This window comes from Aricia agestis, chromosome 1 (genome assembly GCF_905147365.1).
Source record: "Aricia agestis chromosome 1, ilAriAges1.1, whole genome shotgun sequence".
Taxonomy (NCBI): Eukaryota; Metazoa; Arthropoda; class Insecta; order Lepidoptera; family Lycaenidae; genus Aricia; species Aricia agestis.
Window position 1 is genome coordinate 21,070,898 of NC_056406.1, and position 25,881 is coordinate 21,096,778.

Genomic DNA, 25,881 nt, shown 5'->3' on the forward strand with positions numbered 1-25,881 from the left:
AGGTATATGAATGTTAGGTATGCCGGAGTAGAAGTGAACATCGGGACCGACAAGAAATGCGTGCAGGGATCCATAGGTAGTCCTCTTCTGTAAAAATCTTTTATTGGATCCCATGCTAAGGATGCTAGGGGAGATGGGTGTGTTTTGTTTGGCCTTCGCCGACGACATCGTGCTCGTTTTTGAGGGAGCCTCGGCTTTAAAGGTGGAGTAAAAGCAAACCAGGTCTTAGATGTAATAAAAAAAATGGGGAACAACTAACGACCTTAACTTTGCGCCACACAACTCACAAGACTAGTGTATTATTGTCGACTAGACGACTTAAATACGACATACCGCACTTTAGAATGGGGGGTGTGGAAATTAAATACTACAATTTATCATCGACATAGGCTTGACGTTTAGCGCCCACGTTAGCAGCGTTTGCCAAAAGGTAATCAAGCGCTACAAGCAGCTTACCAAGGCCGCTAGAGTAGGTTGGGGGCTTAACCCCCAAGTAGTTAAGATTATATTTTATACGGCGATCCTATGATCGCCGTATAGACCTTAGATCAATCAATTGATCTTCGCGCTCGGCGTACGTCGTAGCGCCGCGCGCGAAGACCAATGATTAATCTAAGGAACCAACTATTTTGTATGCATCGGCAGCGTGGGCCTTGAGCCTTTTTTGGACCCCATCTTTTCCATGCTGGGTAGCATGGAAAAGATGGGGGTCCAAAAAAGGCTCAACTCCGTTCAACGGGGTTTGCCCTGAAGATCTGCAAAGCATATCGTACCGTCTCCTTGAACTCTGCGCTGCTGTTGGCTGGGATACTCCCTCTTGATCTCAGAATACTCGAAGCATCGAGACTTTATGAGATCAATAAGGGAGTGTCATACCCGGTATTGAGGGACAGTGAGGTGGAACGAATGGCTTCTGCGATTGAGGACCATCATCCGGCAGAGCAGGTAGAGCTCAGGTTCGGGATGGTAGATGAGGTCTCGTATGCCGACGTGTTAACAGACACATCCATATGATCTATACGGACTGATACGCGGAAAACAGAAAGGAACCGTGCATTTTTGAGCTTATAAAAGACATAACAAAGTAGTGTATAGTATGCTGCGAAAAATAATTATTAAATCACGATTAATATTACTTCGGTTTTCCGGAAATTGAAAATAGAACACAATGTTATTATTTTTCGGGCAAAAATCAAAAAGGCACCTATAATTTTTGTAATATTTCTCGGGCATATTACATTATTTGTTCTATGCCATATTTGTCACTGGCAAACAGAATCTATTATGCGTAATAGCATAGGAACAATATTTAATATCCTTTATCGATGGCTTACGACCGGCAAATAGTGCGGTATCTTTGTTTGATAACGAGAAGGAAAATTCCGGGGATATTTGCAATAGACGCAATGCAGACACCTTTAATGATTTATCCTCCGTGGCTTTACCAATAGTCAACATATTACCTAGTAACCCTTTCCGACTACTATGTGAAACTATAAATAAATCCATAGTTTATTATAAATATTAAAGTATGTCTGTTTATCAGCTTTAGCTCTTCGCGTAATCTACTAAACCGATTTTAATTATTTTTTCTTGTAATACCTATAATGTACTTCAAGTCCCGGAAAAGTGCAGAGAGGGTTTTTATCCGGGATATATTGTATTATCAAACTACGGGCAACATCTAGTAGAATAATATGTTCAATATTTTGTTTGGATATTGTTAAATCTCGTTTGGAATTGAAACGCGTTTAAAATTAGGTTAGGTTAGGTTAGATGAAGAATGAGAGTTGCATGCAGCACGCACAATCCGCTCTGAGCCCTGAATAATAATTTGTGTTATTCTTCTTAATTTTCTACTTTTATAAATCAGGCATCTTTAATTATTTATTAATATTATTATAGTAATTTGTTTTTTTTAATTGGCAATATATCTTCGATTATTGTTCGATTTCTTTCTGTCAGTTGGTTGATTTTTTTCCGGGCTTGGGCTAACTTTTTTAGCTATAGAATATATCAAAGGTGGGTTGCACCATTGATAGGCCGTGTTATAGTTATAGTTATGGTCAAAAAGCGTTAAATCGATTATAGTTAAGGCTCACTTTAACAATAACTATAACAATGACCACAGAATTTGACAGATGTCTGTTGCTAAACTAGGCTTAACGGCGTTTGCCTTATGTCAAAAACATTAACTTTAACCTAGCAAAATTGAGCAGTTAAGGTTATTGTTAAATATGGCGTCCATTATTGATTTTAACCAGAGATTTAACAGGTAATTTGACATTATGTTAAAGTTACAGTTATAGAAGTAAGTTGGTGTAACCCACTCTAAGAGTGGGATAACTTACGTGTTAAGTAGTAACTTACTTTAACTATAACAAAATATCAAATCAACTGTCAAATTTTTACAATGGTCAAAATGACGCCATATTTAATATTTAATTAACCATAATCGTAATCGCTAAATTAAATTTGACAAAAGTGATATAAGTACTTATTTTGTCAAGTTCTGTGGTCATTGTTATAGTTATTTCTAAAATTAATCTCAACGGTAGCTATAACAGCGCCTGTAGTGCACCTACTCTTAGTTCTAGACGTTGGAAACTTATACAAAGATTATTTTACTTGAATAAGCTGGCGAATTGACATGAGCAGTAGTATCGTCCAATAGGACGATTATATAGAATAAATTAATGGCTGTTTTAATAAAAACAGCCATTAATTTATTCGCACAATCATATCAGTAATTATACGCGCGGCGAGTTGTAGGTACTATCTTGATGCTCGTCGCGTTCACCTAAATACGAAATGAACTGGTTAAATGTTCCGCTGCGCTATCCAATTGATATTTCTCTTACTGGAGGATATGGATTCTAAATAAATATTTTTAAATGCCTTTTTAATTATTTTTTATTTTTATTTTTCAAGTACTTAGTCGAAAAATATAGTAAAATAATTGAATTTTAATATATTTTTACTACGCACTTGAAAAATATAACTAGTAGCTATAAGGAAATTTTAACATAGTTAAAATATAATTATTAAAAATATACTTTTGTTTAATAACACCTTCAGTAAAGTTAACAGCGTACCTACTCAATTATTTTTTTGTAAAAAATATTTTATTAAAAACTCGGATACATGGTGACCGACTCAAAAACCGAAAAGAAATTCCCCACTTTAAAATCCCCTAAATCTGGGGGCACGGTAGTGCCCCAGCCAAGCTTTTTAGCAAAGGCACAGCCGTACCATACTTTTCTCGAAGCGGTTCGCGGCTATTTCACACCCCCTTTATCTTCGATGTTAACAAAACTAGGGATTTAGAATTTCGGCCACTAGTGCTCCTAGTGGCCGAAATTCTAAATCCCTAGTATTAAAACTAGCTTAACCTCCTCCTTGGAGGCGAAAGATTAATACGCTATAATAAATCAATAAAATGTAATGTAATTAATACTTCGATCACAGTTTCCAGGAAATGCTAAATACATTGCATAAGACTATTAGCGCAAATCTAATCCGACCCACATCACCCACTGGGCCAGTGCGAGAATTTGTGTATTGACTATACTTTGGAAACAAATAATAACTTGAAATATACTTATTGCTGATTAAAAACTACTACTAAACTAGAACCAGGTTTTGTGAACAATTCATAAATCTTTCAAATATAGAACGATTATTGCACAAGCGTCATCATCATTAAACAAATACCTCCCGTATTACAAACGGTTAAGGCATACATTGTAATGCATACAATTATTATTTGTCTGCGGTTTCCTATTATGCTGACTGGTGATTTTTTCAGATACGCAGGTGGTGGCCGCCGGCGACAAAGGCGTCTACACTATACACGGGGACCTCAAAACGTAAGTGAGTACTTTATTTGTAGCTAAAATTAGAACTTCGTTTACTTTACAAGAACAGTGGTAAAGTTTACTTTTTAACCATAAATCATAGTCATGAACGAGCACGATATCTTATTAGTTCAAGACTTGAGTGCTAGGGGAGAGAGCACGGCAATGAGGGAAAAGTGAGTGGTATTCTTGAGGAGGATCATCTCAAAAATAATTAAATTGATAACTAATAATTTAACTATTCTTAAAAAGGAACTAATAATTATAATTAATATTTTGTGGCTTTTCAGAAATAGAACACCGATTCAAATAAAACCCCTCGATCAAAATGGTAGTGGTGATAAGGTCAGAAAAAAGTCACGGTTCTCAAAATATCAACCCACTGTCGTACATTATGTTACATTAATTATAATTGGTAAGCTTTATTTTATTCTCTTTTTTTATTATGAGGTTTAAATTTTTTTTTATGAGATAAGGGGGCAAACGAGCAAACGGGTCACCTGATGGAAAGCAACTTCCGTCGCCCATGGACACTCGCAGCATCAGAAGAGCTGCAGGTGCGTTGCCGGCCTTTTAAGAGGGAATAGGGAAGGGTAGGGATGGGAAGGTAAGGGAAGGGAATAGGGGATTGGGCCTCCGGTAAACTCACTCACTCGGCGAAACACAGCGCAAGCGCTGTTTGACGCCGGCTTTCTGTGAGAACGTGGTATTTCTCCGGTCGAGCCGGCCCATTCGTGCCGAAGCATGGCTCTCCCACGTATAAAATTAAAAATTCAAATATTTATTATTTATTAAAATTATATAAATTCCTGCATATTATATAGAAGCACTTTTGGGAAAAGCTCCTGGGTCATAATAATTATAATACAATATTCTATCTATACCAACTAAAAATAAAATTGTTTTGTATTAATATTGTTTTGTATTAGTATTTTGTATTAATTTCATACATTCTGTTTTACAATAACTTAATCAAAATAAACAAATGTAGCGCTCATTACTTTAAATTGTATGTATAGGAATGTCAGGGAATTATTTTCCCAATTTATCTTAAAAACATCATCCAGGTATAATATCTTGGGGTCTGCTATGTTGCGCATTCGGCGAGGAATGGTTCTGGCAAGGGAAGTGGTTCCGCCTGGTAGCCGTGGCAGTAGTGGCATGGGGCAGCGGGCTGCTGCTTCAGGAGGCTACCACGCTGCCGCCGCTCCTGGCAGCGCTCATCACGGGCATGCTGGCACGACATTTTGGGTTCCTGGATATGCACGATCATATGCATATTGACTCGTTCTTAAGGTAAACTTAAGTAATAAGTTTAAGGAATTCAAGTCGCAGAACCAGGTCGATCTGATGATAGTCTTAAGTAAATTACCATTGAGGCACAAACCATAGATTTGCGACCACTCACTAGCAGTTAGGTGCTCGATAATAATATACAGTAACCTGCAAACGTTTTTCGAAAGTTTTTCAACTTTTTAAAATCGCCCTCCGGGAAAAACTAAAACGCATAAATTTTTCAACACACATTGTTAGAATGTGATATGCATTGGCTCCTATTCAAACACAATTTGGAGCTCCACAAAAACCCCGCGGCCGATATCTACGTTTCATATTCGGATATCGTTAGCGAAATCTGTGTTGGTGCAGGTATTTATTGAAATATTCCTTTAGTTCCTAAAACTGTGTCTAGTAGCTTTTCTCCCACTAAAAAACTTTTAAAAATACCAAAATATTTAAAACAACATTTTAAGTAACTTACCAACATTTCCATTTCAATTTTCCACTTACTAATAGTTGTTTAAATATCAAATAACATTTCTTAATAAACCGTTCCAGGAAAATTTACCCTGTCATAATATTGGGTAAAGGCTCGCTGGCGTGGGACTATAACTACATCAGGGTTAATTGGCGACAAGTTATGCTATTAGGCGGCGCGCCCTGGACCGCCGAGGTGGTGGTGCTGGCGACCTGCACGCACTTACTGCTGGGTTTCCCCTGGATGTGGGGTAAGTGAGTTATACCTAATTGATGCCGTCAACCCCGTTTAGAACGGAGCTGTCTGAAATGTTATCAGTTATGACAAAATTAATTGTTTAGTTACCTACGTTTAAGTACATGGTATTTACTAAATAAAAAATCTAATTGATAAATAAATAAGTAAATAGTACTCAAATAAAAAAATCCACGCAAAAACGATATTGATAAAAGTTTGTAAAATTGTTATTTTCTGAGTGATTAACCTTTATTTAAAAATTTAACAACGAAAACACAACACCTGCATGACATGAGAAGTTTGTGAGAAGCTCAATAACTCAATCAGACACAAACCATAGAATTTCTTACATCAAAAAAAAAATTATTAAGTATTAAAAAAAAACTTCCGCATGTACACGCGGATTTCGGAACCCATTAAATTAAACCTATTATAGTTAATATCACGTATCTAATATAATAAAATTTGTCGCGGCGAGCACAATGGCGGCTCTACGTGCGGTACAACCAATTCAATAAATTCACCGGCTATGGAACTTCTATTGTAAAAGATTTGAATGCATTTTCATCGCATGAAGTATTTTGGTGGAGCTCGGTAACTCACGGTTGAATTAACTCGGAACTCGCACATTCCAGTGTTCTGTTTACTTTTACTACTTAAATGGGACAGTTAGAACCTAGGTTTTAAAAATTACCTTACAAAAGCTCGTAAATTTTAATCGCAACTCACAGGTACAAACAGAGTCAGCACCAAGGGAGTCGCCAGCCGATGGCACAGGGGGGGGGGGGGGGGCAAGTTGACTTTACCTACTACAATTCATACTTTTCTCATTCTCTATAAATGAGAAAAGTAGATATGAATTGTAGGTAAAGTCAAAAAGCACATGATGCTTTTCACTTCTACTACGAGCCTTACATCTATGATCTACAGCGATTGTAATAACAACAGTATCTTAGTACTATATACATTATACAGGGTGTAACAAAAATAAGTGATAATACTTTAGGGTGTGTACGTGTTCCTTGTAGAGAGTTCACTGTGAAAGTAGCAGCCCTGAAAGACGAAATTTTTTTTTCACTTTTGTATGGGCAAGGACCCGAGCGTCACGAGTTTCCCCATACAAAAGTGAAAATAAAAATTGGTCTTTCAGCGCTGCTACTTTCACAGTGAACTCTCTACAAGGAACACGTACACACCCTAAAGTATTATCATTTGTTTTTGTTACACCCTGTATAATATATTCTGTGACAGTACAGAGTCGAGAGAGAGAGATGTGTAAAGCTTTGTTTTAGCTTCGTGGTAAAGCTACACGAGCACGAGCTCTTGACTATGCAATAAAACTTGTAAATAAGTTATAATAACATTTATTAGAAAACTAGAATAAAAAGGAGTTTGAATTTGAATAAGTATACATCGTACAGAGTATTTTTTTTTAATTACCAGATTTTAATATTATAGTGGCCGTTGTTTGCATTATATTTGAAAACTTTTTTAGAATCTCTAGGGGCCCCCCCCCCTGGCGACGCCCTTGGTCAGCACTCGCGAGTCTTGCGAGAATCTATGAAAACAATACCATGCTCTCACTTTAAATTTAACTACAGCGATGGTAAAAGGTAACAAAAATTTTAAATTCAAAATGGTACACTGCTATTTAATGACAAAGTTGAAAGAAAAAGGCATTTAAGTACTAAAATGAAATACAAAATAAACTTTTACTTTTAAAATTGAATTATAATATGTAATAGAATAATATTCAAATAGTAATTACTTAATTAGTAATGCAAATTATAGGTAGCAATCTGAGTTCTGACATCTGTTACTCGTAAATGAGTTTATTAATGTTACTCACGTGTTCGTGTTTATCAGACACGTCACGTCCTTGATCCTCTAATAATTAGTCTCAGCGCTTATCTAGATTTCCATTGTTGTAGTTGACTGAAACTGTGATATCTATCCTCCCATCTCGTGAACATTATAATTAGGTACTAGTAGTTCTATAATAAATAATATTAATTATCGCTAGATAGGAATAAGTAATAATTGAACCGATTTTTTTTAGGATTTTTACAGGTTTATTTTTTATACTTACTAGTAATAAAAGTAATAATATTATAGTGACTAAATTAGTATTTAAGTATTTGTATATTTATTCCCGAAGCACAGAAACTTCTGTATCATTGTTAAAATCTAGGGCGTCGGAAAGGTGTTTAAAATTGGAACACTCATTGTATTCTAATTTCAAACTTTACAAAGTCAACTTTTATTTTCAGGTTTCCTGCTCGGTTCGGTGTACGCGTCCGTGTCATGTCCCGTCATCATGCCGCTGGTCCAGAAGCACGGGCAGAGAGCGCGGAACCCGGTGAACTGGGCGCAGCTCGTCTGCACAGCCGGCGGCCTGGACACGGCCCTCAGTGTGGGCATATACGGGGTCCTATTCAGCTTCATGTTCTACGAAACGCACGATACATACCGGTATGCAAAAGTAAGTGAGTTGCCGTTAATTGGCCCGAGAATCCTTTGAGTGGAGTTTCGAGCTTTGAATCAGGAAAATCATGTTAACTGTCAATACCGAAAGTAGGAACTTTTTAAAAATGAAAAGTACATAGTGCTTTTAAATTAATGAAATATTGTTCAGTTCTGTCCTCACTTGAAGTAGGTGCTTTCTTTACTCATAAATCGAAGAAATATTGATCGGTAGTATCCTTGACATTTGAATAATTTTTGTATGTCACGTGGCCAACACGTGACATTGTGCATCGTGATTTATAATTTGGTTACAATATGATACCCGTTGATGACACGTCTTACGTCTAATGCAGCCTAACTCACACTAATCGCGTACTAGATGAGTGGATTAGGTGATATGCAGGGCCAACGTAAGGGCTTCTGGCGCCCGTGTGCAAAAAAAGGATTTTGGCGCCCCTTTAGGCAAATTTTTTGGGTCCTTGGTTTTGGCGCCCCTCATGATGGCGATTTGGCGCCCCTAGAGGATGGCGCCCGTGTGCATTGGACACATTGCACATATGGTAGCACCCTGGTGATATGAGTATTGAGTATACAACTCACACCTGATATTCATACCTTTTTTTTTTGATGCGCAGGGGCAGCATCATGGGTCCCCCGGGTTGGGTATGTGCCTTAGTTAAGCTGAAGCACCCCGGGGGTATGTGAGACTCTTACTCACTAAAACCACCTGCGGTTCGCCTTCAGCCGTATAAAGGAGGGATGTCCCGGATCTAACAAACACAGGACTCCCTCCACAACCGGCTGGTCTACCTCAAAAGGGACCGGACTTCCACCAAATTAAGGGAACGCTTAGGCAAACTAATGCGTTCCCCTCGGCGCTGGGACTAGCTAAGCCGGGCAGATTCCCATCCTGACCCGGAGCCCCGTGGGACGGAAGTTATTGGAGGTTCGCGTAGCGACGCCTTCGCACTCCCGTCCTACGCCGGCGGAGCGGCAGAGAGGTGGGATCGTCCTCTCTGTCTCGCTCCGAGGCCTCTTTCTGCGACAACCTTATGTTCATACCTAACTTATGGATCCTCAACAACTACCTCTAACACAAACGGAAGACTTGTAAAGGTCTCCAATGTTATATTCTATTAACGACCATTAAATTAACTTTGGGAACTTGCGCGCTAAGAAATCAGACATTACTTATTAATTGGCTCTTTAAACTGTTAACTAATCAAACTCGGAGCCGGCCGAGGGCGGCGGTATAACTGTTAAATCTCCTTCAAATTACTCCGCAAAACTCTAACAGTGTTTATCGTTTACGAATAGGTACTTAAGCGATTTCCTCTAAAACTCTAGATTAAAGCGGTATTTTTATTTAACGAACTTTCATGCGGACCATAATCTCTAACTTAGTAAGTTCTTCGAGATAAGAATGTATGGTTTTGTATGTTATTTACAATTATTATAATATACACAGAAACAACTACAATTATACTTAGATCTGTAAATAATCTCCATTTTCTATTAATTTAATTAACATGCTAATTTTGATGTCACAGCATGCTAAGTATTATTGCTTTGCTATTTGCTAAAAACGCGGCATCGTGAATTATCGGATCGCATCGCACCGATCGCGTCGAGTATTATTTCGCATCGACTGAAAAATAACAATTAGCACTGCGGTGCGAAACAGCGCGGACATGATTTTTATCATTATCGCAGACTATTGCTATGCACGATAATATTAGCAATCGTATTTTTAGCAAGTGCGATTAATTTAATTGTTGCTAATGGGCATTTATCAATTTATTATTATTGCTAATGCTATTTTTACCAACACTACTTCTTATGTTGCGAGTGTCCATGGGCGACGCTAGTTGCTTTCAATCAGTTGACCGGTCTTTTGCCACCTTATTTAAAAATAATGTTTTCAATTATGAGTAGGTACACCATATAAAATTATGGTGTATGTGTTGCAGGCGTGCCTGGCGCTGGTGGCTGGCGTGACGCTGGGCGTGTGCTGGGGCGGGCTGGCGCGCCTCGTGCCGGGCCCCGCGGACCGCTACGTCGCGGAGCTGCGCGTGCTGTTCGTGCTGCTCGGCGGACTGCTGGCTAACTTCTTCACCTCCGTTGTCGGCTGGGGTGGGACAGGTTAGTTTATGTGATGTTCTTAACTGTCAATTGTCTTTACATTATTTTGGTGACCGAAACGCCAAAGCAGACTAATATTGTATAATATTATACTGTTTGCCAAACCAGTTGTATAAAAAATTTAATAAAATAAAAATACCTATTCTATTTGGTTTTCAAAGTTTTACTAGTAAACGTTTCGATAACTTTCATTGCAATAATAATCGAAATTTAAACTAAGTAAATTAAAAAAAAACTTATGAGTTTGGAATTCAAACAGCCGATCTAGATTTTTAAAATTGCTATTATTAAAATTTGCACGGTTTTCAAAAATACAGTATAGAAAATACGTAGTTGAATTTTGAAGCATAAAATCGGTTAATTAATACCCAAACGAAACAATATGCAGGTTTATTAGAAAAATATGTTTTTAGGGTTCCGTACCTCAAAAGGAAAAAACGGAACCCTTATAGGATCACTTTGTTGTCCGTCTGTCCGTCTGTCAAGACCCTTTTTCTCAGGAACGCGTGGAGGTATGAAGCTGAAATTTATATCAATTACTCAGGTCTACTGTCCCTTGAAGCTGTGAAAAAATCAAACTTCTAAGCCAACGCAATCAAAAGATACAGCCGTTTATGCCGCAAATTTTCGACACTTGCAAGGGAATCAAAACCTACAGGGTGCTTCCCGTGAACTCAGAATCTTGAAATTTGGTACGAAGCAACGTCTTATAGCATAGATAAAGGAAAAATTACGAAAACCATAAATTTTTAGTTACATCACATAATATATTTTTTTTTTAATAATTTTAAACTTACTACCCATTTCCTCATAAACGCGTAGAGGTATTAAATTGAAATTCATACCAAATACTCAGGTCTATAATACCTTTAAGCTGTCGGAACCCTCGGTGCGCGAGTCCGACTCGCACTTGGCCGGTTTTTTTTTGGTTTGCATGACACACTCAAAATAAATGCTTTTTAAACGACGATTAAAACGACGGTACGGTTTATGGACTGTATGGTGTATAATCTTTATTATCTAAGCTATTATTTTTGTATAACTAAGTTTTTGTAAGCTAACGTAATATCAAGTAGTCTCTAAATGTGGAAACGTATTGGTGTTAAGATTTTATATGTATAGCAATCTATCTTGTAACTAAACACATGTTTTCCGAATAAATAAAAATATATCACACAAAATATATACACCGCCCCGGTAAAGCTCTTGCATAGCATTTTTTATCAACTTATGCAATTATAATTCGCATACGTCTAGTCGCACGCACATAAACACTGTGCCCAAAATATCTGACAACGCCGCACCGCTGCACTGTGCCGAATAAAATGACAATCTTTGTACAGGTGCGGTGGCGGTGCTGGCGTGCAACGCAACCGCCGCCCACCAGTGGGCGAAGACGGGTTGGAAGCTGAACCAGAACCCAGCGGCTGGCGCCTACCGCGTGCTGTGGTCCGTCTGCGAGCCCGTACTCTTCGCATTCACAGGCTCTTACTTTGTGGTACGTAGATACAATGTTGTTCAAGGTGAAACAAAACTAATTGATAATACTTTAGGGTGTGTATGTGTTCCTTATATTTATTATGTAAAGAGCAAAAGAGCTTAGAGAGAGCGCCATGCATTTCTCCATACAAAGATGAAAAAGTTACTCTTTCAGCGCCACTTTCACAGCGTAATCTGTATAGGGAACCCATAAACGGAACGGAAAACTTCGATATTTACATAAAGCGTATTTGGGTAAATTCCACGACGCTGTAAAGTTAAACGTGCGATACCTGGTTAAGCTCCAACTTTTGTCGTTAGCACCTAATAGCTAGAAATCAAATGAAACAAATAAATAATTTGCTCATAGTTCGCCGTTCTACAATATCCAAAACTTAACCTGTTAGCTGAAACCATAATTTCAGCGTTCCAAATTAATTCCGCTAAAAGTGAACAAGTTATATTAGAGTCGCTAACCCAATTCGGAGTCGCAAGTGGTACATGTAAACTACATTGGATGTTATGCAAATGTCTCGACCTCCAGATGCGGAACTTTGCGTCGGAGACGATGCTAATTGGCCTGGGGATGCTGGCAGTCGGGCTGGCCGTGCGGCTCGCGATCGCCGCGCTCATGTGTTGGAACCTCAACGCCAGGGAGACCATGTTCGTATGCTGCACGTGGATCCCGAAGTCTATTGTAGAGGTATTCTGTTTTTTTTTTTTCTCGTGATTTCAGTTTGTGTTACAGTGAGAGCACAAAGGAACGTTGTCGCAGGGAGTATTCAAAACGATTGACAAAATTTCTTTGGATCAGTTTCCCACAAAACTGGCACCCGCATGGAGAGGCACAGGTGTGGAATAAATATTTTCATAGAAGTCAACAAAATGACTTTGAATAACTAGCTGAGAAGCTAAGGTGTAATGGAATACATAAAATTATTGGATATCTTGTATTCTAGATTGTAACTTGACTTCCACTTATACAATTTTGTTCATGTATCATATAGTGCCTTTTTCAAAATTCGACTAAACCTCGGTACCGGTTAAGTTCTATGTCAAGTATCTCAGTTCTAGGCAGGGCCCGTACCACGAAACGGTTTTGAGACTCAAACAATCGTACGAGAAAGTTGCGTCCTACTGTAACAAACGTGAAATGACGTTATTAGAGCAGGACGTGGCATTCTCGTCCGATTGTTTGAGTCTCAAAACCGTTTCGTGGTACGGGCCCTGGTACTGGCTTCAAACGAATGAAAATAGGCATGATGACTATTTTTTTTTCTTATCGGTAATTGAAAGACACTTAAAAATTGAAACATCGTTAAAAGAATGACTCTGATAGCTTAAAAATTCACCAAGATATGACAATTCAAATATCTAATAAAAAAGACCTGCCCGAAACGCTCCATACAAAGTGCTACGAAAGTATGACGTCAGTCTTTCGTAGTTTGTACGCATCGGGAGACAACTTTGTTCGACAGGTATATTAAATACTAGCTGTTGCCCGCGACTTCGTCCGCGTGGACTTCAGTTTATAGCGCGCGATGTCAACAAAATTGGTGTCAAAAGCTTTTATAAAAAAACCCTGGTACCCCTTAAATCAATACAGCTGTGCAGTGTGCAAACGATAAGTACTTCATTTTTGTATGTTAAACTTTATATATTATGCCAAATTTTAAAGCTTATTTAGCCCCCCAATTACACAACTTTACCCATAAACTATTAATCATTGATAGGTTTAGCCCCAATTTCACCAACGTCTGTTAGTGTTAACAGCTTGTTCAAATATCCTGTCTTCTCTTTCATTCATATGAAAAATGAAACAGCTAACGTGATACTAATTCGAGCATTAACTTTAACAGTCGTTGGTGAAATTTGGTCTTAAGGTTACGTCACTGCCTGCACAGATAAAGTACTGAGTTATTTAATACCGTAGAATAGATATAACAATCGAAAAAAATCGAGACTTAAATGTAAGATGATACCACCTCTTATAGAAAGACTTTTGAGCAAGCGTCAGCGCGATGTAGAAGACGCACGGCGCCATCTATTATGAATTTTTTGTACAAATTTACGACCCTTACAACCCTTTTTTCCAGTAAAAAAGTAGCCTATGTCCTTTCTCAGGCTTTAGACTATCAGTATATAAAATTTCATTACAATCGGTTCGGTAGTTTTGGCGTTTGGCGTGAAAGCAAGACTGACAGACAGACAGACAGACAGAGATACTTTCGCATTCATAATATTAGTACAGATTATGTGCACACTGCACAGCTGTTTTTGGGTATTTTGATTAATTAAGGGCCGCGCTACACCGGAATGGCAGCGGCGAGGCGAGCACTTTCAGCGCTGCCATTCCGGTGTAGCGCGCTGCGCGGCCCTAAGAGGGGTACCACTTACCAGGGTTTTAAAAAGTTTTTAAATTTGACACAAATTTTGTTGACACCGCGCGCTATAAACTAAAGTCCACGCGGACGAAGTCGCGGGCAACAGCTAGTTATGAATAAAAACAATAATATATAATAAAGTAGGTATGATTAGTTCTGTTATAATAATGAATTAAAAAATAAAGCGCCATCTGTTTTCATATATTAGAATTAAAATGTAAAAATATTTTCTGGATGGAATATAGGCCAATTCAACACACTCGAACTCCTTAGAAATGCAGTAGGAGTTCTATAAGATAAGATAGATTGATTATTATTATAGCAAGTGATAATATTATTAAACATAATATTCTAACGTATTAAAAACTATAAACAAAAACATAATAACTAATAAGTATGATTAGTTCTATGTTACAACGAAGTAAAAAAAAGCGCCATCTGTTGAATCGTATTAGAACTAAAATGTTCATTGCATCGCGTCGATATATTTCTGGATTTTTTATAATATTATACATAAAATATATTTAAGATTTTTGAAATATTATTTTAATACACATCCAAGACCCAGGAACATTGAAAACTTTTTGTTCCGCCTGCGGGACTCGAACCCAGGACCCCCGGGATGAGCGCTGGCCACGCGCAATGCGAAGTAATTTTCATCGATATTTTCATGGAAATAAGATATTTTCCCACATCAAAATGTAGCCTATGTCCTTTCTCAGACTCTAGAATAACTGTGTACAAAATTTCATTGCAATCGGTTCAGTAGTTTTGGCGTGAAAGCGAGACAGACAGACAGACAGACAGACAGACAGACAGAGATACTTTCGCATTTATAATATTAGTATAGACTAGTATAGATTGCGTTTATGACAGTGGTTTCATAACAAAAGTTGCTTTTAACTGCATTAGTTATCGAATTGTATACAAATATTAAGAAATTTAATTTAAAAAAATCGACTTGAATATCCAACTTCGAAGGCGCATAACAAAAAAAATACAAATGCTATCAAGCTGAAATTTTGGGAACACTTATTTTTTACCGTGATTTCTTTATTTTATTAACAAAATTCGCTAATATTTGACCTTGTCATCATCCCTATTGAGTGCAGAATAAGTTGAGGTTTAGTCGAATTTTGAAAAAGGCACTAATGAAGAATAAGAATTATTTCATACTTTTAAGATCATTTTAAGAATATTGTTTTTACCTTGGAAGTCGGGTTCAATTTTTTATTAAAAAATAATAATTTACAATATGGCGTCAACCAACCGGTGTTTTGTGGTTGTATTCAGATATTTTTCGTAAGTATACGTTACGTTATTATTAAAGAGACAGAAATTATGGGGGAACATACGAGTGAATCAAAATTTTAACTAATATTCGAGGAGAAATCACGGGATTATGAAATGCATCACCAAGGTATTTATTGCAATTGTGTTCAAAATGAGTTAGAATACAATAAATAATTAATCTGCTTGTTATCATTACGCTTGTGTAATAATGGCACTAAACTAATGGTCAACTTAATTAATTTACCATTTAACCAGTTAACTAAGCGTCATCTAGCTGTAGTGTTGAATGTTGCAGTCAACAAGTCGGCTAAACGACATATAGCCGTGTGATTGAATGGCATTGTTCAGTCAAAGTGCTAGCTGTTTGATTGAATGGCTATTTTAATCAGTCGACTGCGACATATCGACCAAAGGTTGACTGGTAGACTTTTATGTGCACCTTTATGACCTTTATGGGCATAAAGTTTTTAAACAAATAAATATAGGGTGAACATGACTAGTCATTGGACAGTACTAGTCATTGGACAGAGCACAAAAACACTATATTTATTAAGGTTGCTTTAAGAACTACCTGTTTTTCTTAAAAATCAGGCGTTCTATTACTTTAAAAACAAGCAGTTTTTAAAGCAACCTTAATAAATATTGTATTTTTATTCTCTGTCCAATGACTAGTACTGTCCAATGTAATTTACCCTATTATGTTTTTTTACTAAACCACTGTGAAAATCAAACTTTTCTTAGTATCACCGAACAATCTCCGACCCAAGAACGATCTCAAGTAGATTGTTCTCGGGTCGCAGATTATAAGGGTATGCTGATGATATTATTATGAAGTTACAACCTTTACATTCAATATATTTACGACGTCCTCACGAGGCATTATAATATTTAGCCAAGCTGAAACTTACAAGATATGGGCTCCGTAATAAATTTCGAGGGTCATCCTTGATATGCCTAGGTTTACCTACAGACAAACATTTCATAATGGACTGTGGTTTGTAAGATATATTATAATATCAGTATAATAAGGTCCCTAAGAGTAACTTCAACGGATAATGCTGCTGTTAGATTATTATTAATATAAATAACCAACTTATCAATAAAAGCAAAAACTATTTCATATTCAATATAAATTGTACCAGGTAAGTTAGTATGTAATTTATAAATAGCCGAAAATGACTTTGACTTTTACAAGACATCTTCGAAAATACCAATAAGTAAAGCTTATTCGGTCGATCATAATAATGTCTGAGGGTTGAGCGAAATTACATTCCTTTTATACTAGTTTCTATCAATCTTGCAGAAAAACGAATCGAAATCAAATAAGTTTCAAGACCTTTTTTCGATAATCCAAACTGTGCCAACAAAAAATAAATAATGATAGGGTAATCCGAAAGGGCCGAGATGGCTGCAAATACTCTTATTATTTGATTAAAAACGCTTTGTAATTAAACTAGAAGATGGAACAACAGCTTTCGCTCGTTTTAACATCACTGAAGAATAAAAAAAGATGGCGTAGTAGGAAAAATATTCGTGGCAAAATATAAAAAAGCAGAACGCAATTTCGTTTTTCGGGAATGTGAGGTGTGCCGGTGCGGGAATCAAATCAAACCCGATTTCATCTACATCGGTTCAGAGACTTTAGCATGAAGACTTAAGAGCCCATATGACCCTAACTTGACTACATACTTTAACCTAGATCTCTAAATCTGTAAGGTCTAGAAAACTGATTTTTTGACACAAGTAACTTCAGTTCATAAAGATTAAATGCTGAAGACGAAAACACGATTACTCAAAAAATGCTCGATAGTTTCTTTTTTACAAAAAACCTTGTTTTAGACACATTTTTGCTTGGATCTTCGAAGTTTGCTGACTTTTCTTTAATATTTTTTAATATCTAAAAAGGTAATATAAAACCTAAATTTGCTTAAAACACTTTTTTCATAATCATTATAGTTCGTCTTTTATTCAAGTAAAACTAACTCGGCGATGATTCCGCGCCGTCCTTTTTCACCTGGCATATGAAAGACGGGCGTGAGTGTGAAGAGAGAAGGACGATGTTTGACTTTTAGAGTCAGGTGAGCTCTTAAGAGGTACTTTATCCACTACATCAATATGGATTATATTATGGTTTTTAAATCTGTGATCATATCATTAATTTTTTTGGATATGCAGAGTGCAACAAAACATACTGATAATACTTTAGGGTGTGTACTGTGTATGTGTTCCTCATTAAGAGTTTACTGTGAAAGTAGCAGCGCTGAAAGAGCAAAAATTTTTTTTGGGATTTGTATAGATAGGCAAGCGCCCAAGCGTCATGAGTTTGCTAATAAGTACAAAAGTTTTAAAAAATTACTATTTCAACTAATTTCACAGTAAACTCTATGTAAGGGATACACATACATGTCATTTTCCTAAAGCATTATCATTAATGTTTTGTTACACCTGTATGTTTAAACTTGTCACGTAATTTCCAGGCTGTATTGTGTCCTCTGCCGATCATCACCGTGGCGATGTCCCCCGAGCCCCGCGACCCCCACGAGACGGTTTACGCCAACCAAATCATGATGCTGCTGGTCCAGGCGATCCTCATCACCACCCCCGTCGGCTTCCTCCTTACCAACCACCTGGGGCCCCTCCTCCTTGGTCACAAACAAACCGACAAGAAACTAGCCTGCGAAAACGGTAAGACAACTTTTAAAGTGACTTTGCGCCACTTGGCTGACTATAAAGGTGACTTTCCGATCTTTGCCACGAGCGACCGCGACCGACAAAAATTCAAATAAAATGCCCCTTTATGACACAGGCCAGGGGTCACCAATCGGCGGACCGCGGTCCGCATCAGGACCGCTGACCTATTGAGTGTGGACCATAATACCTAGCGGAATGGAGCAACAATCTCGAGCTGTCAAACGAAACCGAAATTGGTTTCATCTGTGTGTAAAAATATGTATACGTATACACTTACACAAGCATAATCGAACATGATTTCTATGAGATTAAATTGTCAACGTGCGGCACGTGCCGACTGGACGTCAAAAACAGAGTGCTGCTGTCATGTATCACACGTCTCTTTTTACCACGCAGTGTTACCGATAGTGACATCTCTCTTGCTCAGGCCTTTGTTTCTCTATTCCGCTAGGTATATTAACTTTATGGTGTGGACCGAACATGTCCGAAGATGATATCCGTTCATCATAGGACTTAAACATCTCCAGGATTTAATGTCAATATAAAATATAGCTTGCACCAATATTTCACTCCAAACTTCATAGAGATAATTAGCTACAAAAATGGTTAGTTTTCTCATTGATATGTAAAAAATACCTTTATAATTTCAGTAATTACCTTTGTTTAATTTTTTTTTTATACAAAATGTGTGGACCGCGAAGGCCATTTCATGTGTTAAAACGGATCCCGAACGAAACTAATTGGTGATCCCTGACATATGCTATGGGTGTCATTTTCTCATGACATGTCTATGGCGACCCATGCTGCCTCCGCTTATGACGTAAAAGCTAGTGGCGTAGAGTAAAATGAAACCTATAGCCTATGCCCTATGTAGTAAAGTGGAATTTTATTTAAATTTTTGTCGGTCGTGGTCGCTCGCGGCGAAGATCGGAAAGTCACCCTTATAGTCTTCGAAATCAAAAGACGCTTAACGTACTTTAGTTCCGAAAGCATTGCGGACTAAAACTTTATTCGAGTTTTAACTTCTAATGCATAAGGTAAAAGGAATTTACATTCATCTCAAACATATCTCACAGAACGGGGAAAGGAATTAAAAAGCTGAATTCGAATTCAGGTTTCGCAGGTGATTTTCATACAGCAGCTGCGGGGCGTTCTTTTTATTCGTTAATACTACAAAATAAATATATCACACTATTATAATATTATACAGGGTGTAACAAAAATAAGTGATAATACTTTAAGGCGTGTACGTGTTCCTTGTAGGTAGAGAGTTCGCTGTGAAAGTAGCAGCTCTGAAAGACGAATTTTTTTTTCACTTTTATATGGGCAAGGGCCCGAGCGTCACGAGTTTCCCCATACAAAAGTGTAAAAAAATTTTGGTCTTTCAGCGCTGCTACTTTTCCAGTGAACTCTCTACAAGGAACACGTACACACCCTAAAGTATTATCACTTATTTTTGTGACACACTGTATAATAGTGTAATCTAATTATTATCTAATAAAATTATTAAGATATTATATTACATTGGATAAGAATATATTACATTGTTATCCCTCGATCGCGGATTCTTGGAAATCTATTGTTATTCTAGATTGTTATCGCGGTCGAATTCAGAAAGATGTTGGGCAAGCGTTAGCGCGATGTAAGAGACGCACGGCGCCATCTAGTATGAATTTTTGGAACTAACTTAATTTGAACAAATTTTCGTATTTTCACCCACTTACAACCCTTTTTTCTAGTAAAAAAAAGTAGCCTATGTCCTTTCTCAGGCTTTAGACTATCTGTATATAAAATTTAATTACAATCGGTTCGGTAGTTTTGGCGTGAAAGCGAGACAGACAGACACACAGACAGACAGACAGGCAGAGATACTTTATAATCGCATTTATAATATTAGTATAGATTACATCTTATCTGCTCATCATTATTCCTTCAGTTACAATAAAACGTTACTCCTGTAAGCCCTTCGACTCGCAAACTCACTTCTCGACACATCATGAAAGGATAAAATATTTCCATTCCAATACGGTATGCATGACACTGGGTGAACTATTGAGTACGTGCATCAATGAATCCGGCACCTTTACAAACCGGTCCTTCTATTTACAGACGCCGATTTCACCAAAAGGAAATCCACGGACGAATCTTTTAGTGAAGTTGTTAGACTATAGAATTAAAAGGAGCGAGTACAATGAACCGTGCATGGACGATTTTCGGAAGCTGTATAGAATTGAATTTAGAGGTACCTACATTGGTCAGTCTGTATGTCTAGTCTCTGGTAAGACGTACGATGCAGATTTTGGTTGTGATTTGTGAATAATAAAGACCAGTACAGTGCACGTTATATTATGTGTTGTTGTAATGAGATTATTTTTGTAATTTAAATCTAAACAATTGTTTATCATAATACCTTTTTTTTAACTATAGCGTTCCCCTCGGCGCCGGGACTAGGTAAGCCGGGCAGGTTCCCATCCTGACCCGGAGCCCCGTGGGACGGAAGATATTACAGGTTCGCATAGCGACGTCTCCCCACTCCCGTCTTACGCCGTCGGAGCGGAACGGAGGATGGGTCATTCTCTCTGTTCCGCTCCGCGGCCTCTTTTTGTGAAAGGACGGTTTTACAGAAAAAGACCGCCGCCTGCCAGGCCTCATCGCTCTCGAGGAGCATGCAGCGCACCATGCTCGGAAGCTAGAGGTCTCCACCTAGCACTGCCACGAGATCGTGGCACTGCACGGCCCAACGCAACGATCGCAAACCTCGAGGGTGTGCTGAGCCGTGTCCTCCGCAGCGCCACAGTCATGGCAGGCTGGCGTGGGCGTCCTGGCGTCCTTACACAAGTACGCACCGAAGCATCCGTGCCCGGTGAGCACCTGTGTAAGCCGGAAGGTGAGGGGTTTCACTGGGCGCAGAGCCTCAGCAGTACGTTGACCGTACTGGGTCTGCGTCAGGTCCTCACCCCACATCCTCAGCAGCCACTGCTCTCCTAACCTTCGGACCCGCCGGAGCTCCTCCCATTGCAGCCCTTCACCCCTCGACCTCTTCTCTGAAACGAGGAGGTGCAACTCGGCGAAGACTCTTGCCAGCTCCGACGGCGGGTCTCCCGCGGGCCAGGGCAGTAGCTGCCGCTTAAGTGACCGTGCAGTACCCCCTGATCACCCGCTGCGCTCTTCGCAGCTGGGCCTTATTGCGAGCGGTGAGGGAATCCGCCCAAATTGGGGCACCGTACAGGGCTTTATTCCGACAGACTCCGGAGTATAGCCGCCTGCAGGCTCCGCTGGGCCATCCTATGTTTATCATTATATCTTTTTTTGTTAACGGTGGGAAATGCGTTACGCATCCCCAGCGGCCCGGGGGAATGGTCGCCGGGGTATATGGGACTCCCCAGGTGCTGCGGTAGGGGGGAGCACCCGGGGCTACCCACTAAAAATGTTTATATCATTATACCTAGTAAGCTATTGGTAACGTAGTAATTATAAGTTTAAAATTGTAATTAGTAAAAGCTGTTTATAATAATAATTATTACTTATTCTATTATTGAGAGAAAAAAGATATATTTACTAATTCTTAAAAATATTTTTTATTCGGTCTTCGTCAATACGATTTGTTAAAACTTTATAAATTTAACAATGCCCAGAACAAGGATGAAAATGGACTTCTACTATTGAAACTTTTCCAAGTCAGAAAACTACCAAGGATTTCTTGCTTTTAAAGTTATATTATTCAGCTTATCTCTTAAAATTTTATATTATCACTCTAGCTATCGAATTATTGTTATGAAATTATTATAACGAATTGAAGTCCTACTTTATAAAAAATCTGATGTAGACTAAGTGGTACCTACTATTTTCCTTTAAAAGTTTTTTTAAAGGTTGATTAAATACAATTATTTTAAATTTTGTATAAAAATTAAAAAGGTACTATCAGAGAAGTTGATTCCTATGCAAATCGGGGACCTAAGTAGTTTGGTCGCGTTACGTCAAACCCAGCTGACAGATCACAATTATGAATTAACATTGAATTGACATATTCGACCAAATAACGTTGGTCTGTCAATTGCATAGGAATCAACTTCCTCGATGGTACATTTTTATAATCGTATGTTGTAATCGAGAAAAAATAATTATCTATGTAATGTAGATGTAATGTGATAATGATAAAGGACTAATAAAATATAATGGCCAAAAATAATTTATTAAAATCACATAATATTATAACCTACATATTCACCTTACTTGCCCCCTTATTATGAAAAAATTAAGACCATTTTTATCGTGATTTTAAATGAGCTTCATAAATGGGCGTACCGAGGGGGGGGGCAGCTGCCCCCCCCCTGGATCATGTTGACGTCCCTACTAAGTACTTTTATCTATAAAAATTAAAAAATAAGAAAACGAATTTTTGCCATTTGTTTGCAAAACAATATTTTTACAACTAAAAATTATGAATTTTTTATTCTTTATAAGCACCCAGCTAATGAAAAATCTAATTTGCCCCCCCCTGGCCCAGAACATGGGTAATTTGCCCAATGCCCAATTTGTCTTAAGACTTAAATTTAAATATTAATTTTAAGTCTTAAGACCAAACTAAAGTAAAAATATGCGAGATGGGCGCAAAAAAAATCCCGACTTAAAAGAATAGGTAACATCATAAAAGAGTTATTAGCGGGTGAAATAACCATCGGTCACTGCCTGGAAAAATTAAGGGCTTAAAATTAACTTTATAATAATAATAATTTTACTCCTTTTGATAATCAATCAACCACTTTGTTTTTTTTTTATTATTTTTGATTATTTTAATTTTTTGACTAAGATTTTATATACAGTTAAATATGTAATTTTAAATTTTTTTATTTACGTTTAATATTATTCTTATTGATTTGTTTAATTTTTTACTGTGATTTTATACAATTGTATAGTTTTCATTATTTTTATTTTATTTTTGAATATTTAAAATTTACGACTGTGATTTTATGCAATTAAAACTTTATTATTATTATTAAAGTTTCCCATTTTTATCAGGGGATTACGCTGTCCATTGCCACCTTGAGACGGCAATGCCGGCTTTGCTCTTTTTAACCGAGACGCAGATATCATCTCCGAGTGACACATCATACCTTTCCCACCCAGGGTATTACCTAGAGCACTCCTTTCTACCCAAAGCTGGAGTGTGTGTGTATATCAGAGATGATATCAGCTCTCGCCGCCTCAGCAATCTTGAGGTCATGGACCTATCAAACTTATGGCTCCGCATAGATTGCGACGACCACCCTCGCGTCTATGCGTGCCATAGTGGTGACCCCGAGACGGACCGACTCCTGGAGCACCTGCAAGCTGCTTCAGATTTTGTGCAGCAGCAGATCCCATCCGCAGAGATCATAATACTTGGTGACTTTAATGCCCACCACGCCGACTGGCTCAATTCCAGTAAAACTGATCATGCGGGGAGATCTGTCTGCAACTTTGCCCTTGCGAACGACTTGACACAACTGGTTACTACGCCTACGCGAATCCCAGATGTGGATGGTCAGAATCCTTCCTTATTGGACCTCCTACTGACTTCAAATCCTGACGGCTACCAAATATCCGTAACCGCACCACTTGGTTCATCGGATCATTGCCTTGTTAGGAGTTCTGTGCCACTTACGACGGTGTTAAGACAGCGCGCTGTTAAATACCGTCGTGTGTGGCACTACAAGTCAGCAGACTGGGATGGGATGCGGTCGTTTTTTGCATCCTATCCTTGGGGGCACGTGTGCTTCTCGCCGGATGATACCTACAACACTGCCAACTCTGTTGCCGATGTGGTGTTGCAGGGGATGGAACTTTTTATTCCGACCTCTGTAGTGCCAACTGGCGGCAGATTTCGTCCCTGGTTTGGTTCATCCCCCAAAAAAGCTTCTCGCCGGAAGCAGGAGGCTTATCAATCCTGGGCCAACGCAGTGTCTGCTCGGGATTTAAATACCAGCACATATAAAAAGGAGTACTACCTTGCCTCTAGGTCCCTCAAGAAAGAGATTACTCGGGCAAAGAATTGGCAAGAGACTTGAGTGCCTCCCCTCGGGAACCCGTGCATTCTGGTCTCTGGCCAAAGCTATTGAAGGAAATTTCTGCAAGCCAACCCTACCATCCCTACACGTAGGAAATGGATCGTTGGCCCAGGACGCAAAGGACAAAGCCGATCTTCTGGGCAAGCTCTTTGCGTCAAACTCGACCCTGGATGACGGGGGGCAGAAACCGCCGACCATACCGCGATGCACGAGCATCATGTCGGATATTCGGTTTCATCAGCGCTCAGTGCAAAAAGCCCTCTGTTCCCTTGATATCCAAAAGTCGAGTGGGCCTGACGGAATCCGCCTATTGTGTTGAAAAAGTGTGCTCCAGAGTTGGCTCCGGTCTTGACGCGTCTTTTTCGGCTCTCCTATTCCAATGGCATCGTCCCGGTTTCCTGGAAGACAGCCTTGGTGCACCCGATCCCCAAAAAAGGTGACCGCTCAAATCCTTCCAACTACAGACCAATCGCTATAACCTCTCTCTTCTCGAAGATAATGGAAACCATCATCAATAGCCAGCTTCTTCGATACTTGGACGGCCAGGGATTGCTAAGCGACAAACAATACGGGTTCCGTAAGGGTCGCTCGGCTGGTGATTTCTTGGCATACCTGACTCATCGTTGGGCTCAGGCAATTGAGTCGAAGGGGGAGGCATTGGCTGTTAGTTTGGACATTGCGAAGGCCTTTGATCGGGTTTGGCATAAAGCGCTGCTATCAAAGCTTCCATCATACGGGCTGCCCGAGAAATTATGTAAGTGGGTCACTAGTTTCTTAGCAGACAGAAGCATAAAGGTCGTAGTTGACGGCGAATGCTCGGAAACTCAGTCTGTTAATGCTGGTGTCCCTCAGGGCTGTGTGCTATCGCCTACTCTATTCATACTGCATATCAATGACATGTTACAAACCAACGGCATTCATTGATATGCGGATGATAGTACAGGTGATGCTGTATATACCGGCTCCCCTAATATTTCTCGGCAAAATGTCACTGAGAGTCGAAACGAACTTGTGTCTAAGGTGGAAAATTCATTGGAGAAGGTCTCTGAATGGGGTAGACGTAACTTAGTCCAATTCAACCCCACCAAGACACAAGTCTGCGCGTTCACCACTAAAAAGTCTCCAATGGTCGTTTATCCTCGTTTCGAGGGCACATCTTTAACCATCTCCCCTAGCATTGAGATACTTGGCGTCAACATATCGAGCGAAGTCCAGTTCCGATATCATCTTAAGAGTAAGGCCAAATTAGCCACGAAGAAGCTTGGTGTACTTAACAGAGCGAGACAGTACTTCAGTCCGGACCAACGCCTACAACTCTACAAGGCGCAGGTTCGGCCTCATATGGAATATTGTTCTCATCTCTGGGCAGGGGCGCCAAAATACCAACTGCTCCCTCTGGATCGTATCCAACGAAGGGCTGCTCGAATTGTTGACTGCCATAGTGTTTCAAACAGCTTGGACCCCCTGGAATTACGCCGAGATGTAGCTTCACTCTGCATCCTCTATCGGTTGTATCACGGGGAGTGCTT

General features: G+C 38.9%; 1 protein-coding gene across 2 annotated transcripts in view; it reads left to right on the top strand.

Annotated features, from left to right (window-relative positions):
• LOC121726733 (sodium/hydrogen exchanger 9B1-like) overlaps nucleotides 1-20,669 on the top strand; it is a 32,496-nt gene extending 11,827 nt beyond the window's left edge. The window contains exons 2-11 of one of the 2 annotated variants that reach the window (XM_042114204.1): nucleotides 3,809-3,873; nucleotides 4,148-4,272; nucleotides 4,925-5,153; nucleotides 5,694-5,863; nucleotides 8,121-8,332; nucleotides 10,287-10,458; nucleotides 11,802-11,956; nucleotides 12,482-12,640; nucleotides 18,092-18,299; nucleotides 20,415-20,669. In XM_042114204.1, coding sequence (XP_041970138.1) covers nucleotides 3,809-3,873; nucleotides 4,148-4,272; nucleotides 4,925-5,153; nucleotides 5,694-5,863; nucleotides 8,121-8,332; nucleotides 10,287-10,458; nucleotides 11,802-11,956; nucleotides 12,482-12,640; nucleotides 18,092-18,299; nucleotides 20,415-20,476 — 1,557 coding nt within the window. In that variant the 3' untranslated portion in view covers nucleotides 20,477-20,669. Of the gene's footprint in view, nucleotides 1-3,808; nucleotides 3,874-3,897; nucleotides 4,034-4,147; nucleotides 4,273-4,924; nucleotides 5,154-5,693; nucleotides 5,864-8,120; nucleotides 8,333-10,286; nucleotides 10,459-11,801; nucleotides 11,957-12,481; nucleotides 12,641-18,091; nucleotides 18,300-20,414 lie in introns of those variants that run through there. The other variant, XM_042114212.1, reaches the window with a different exon arrangement.
• The last annotated feature ends 5,212 nt before the right edge of the window (nucleotides 20,670-25,881 follow it).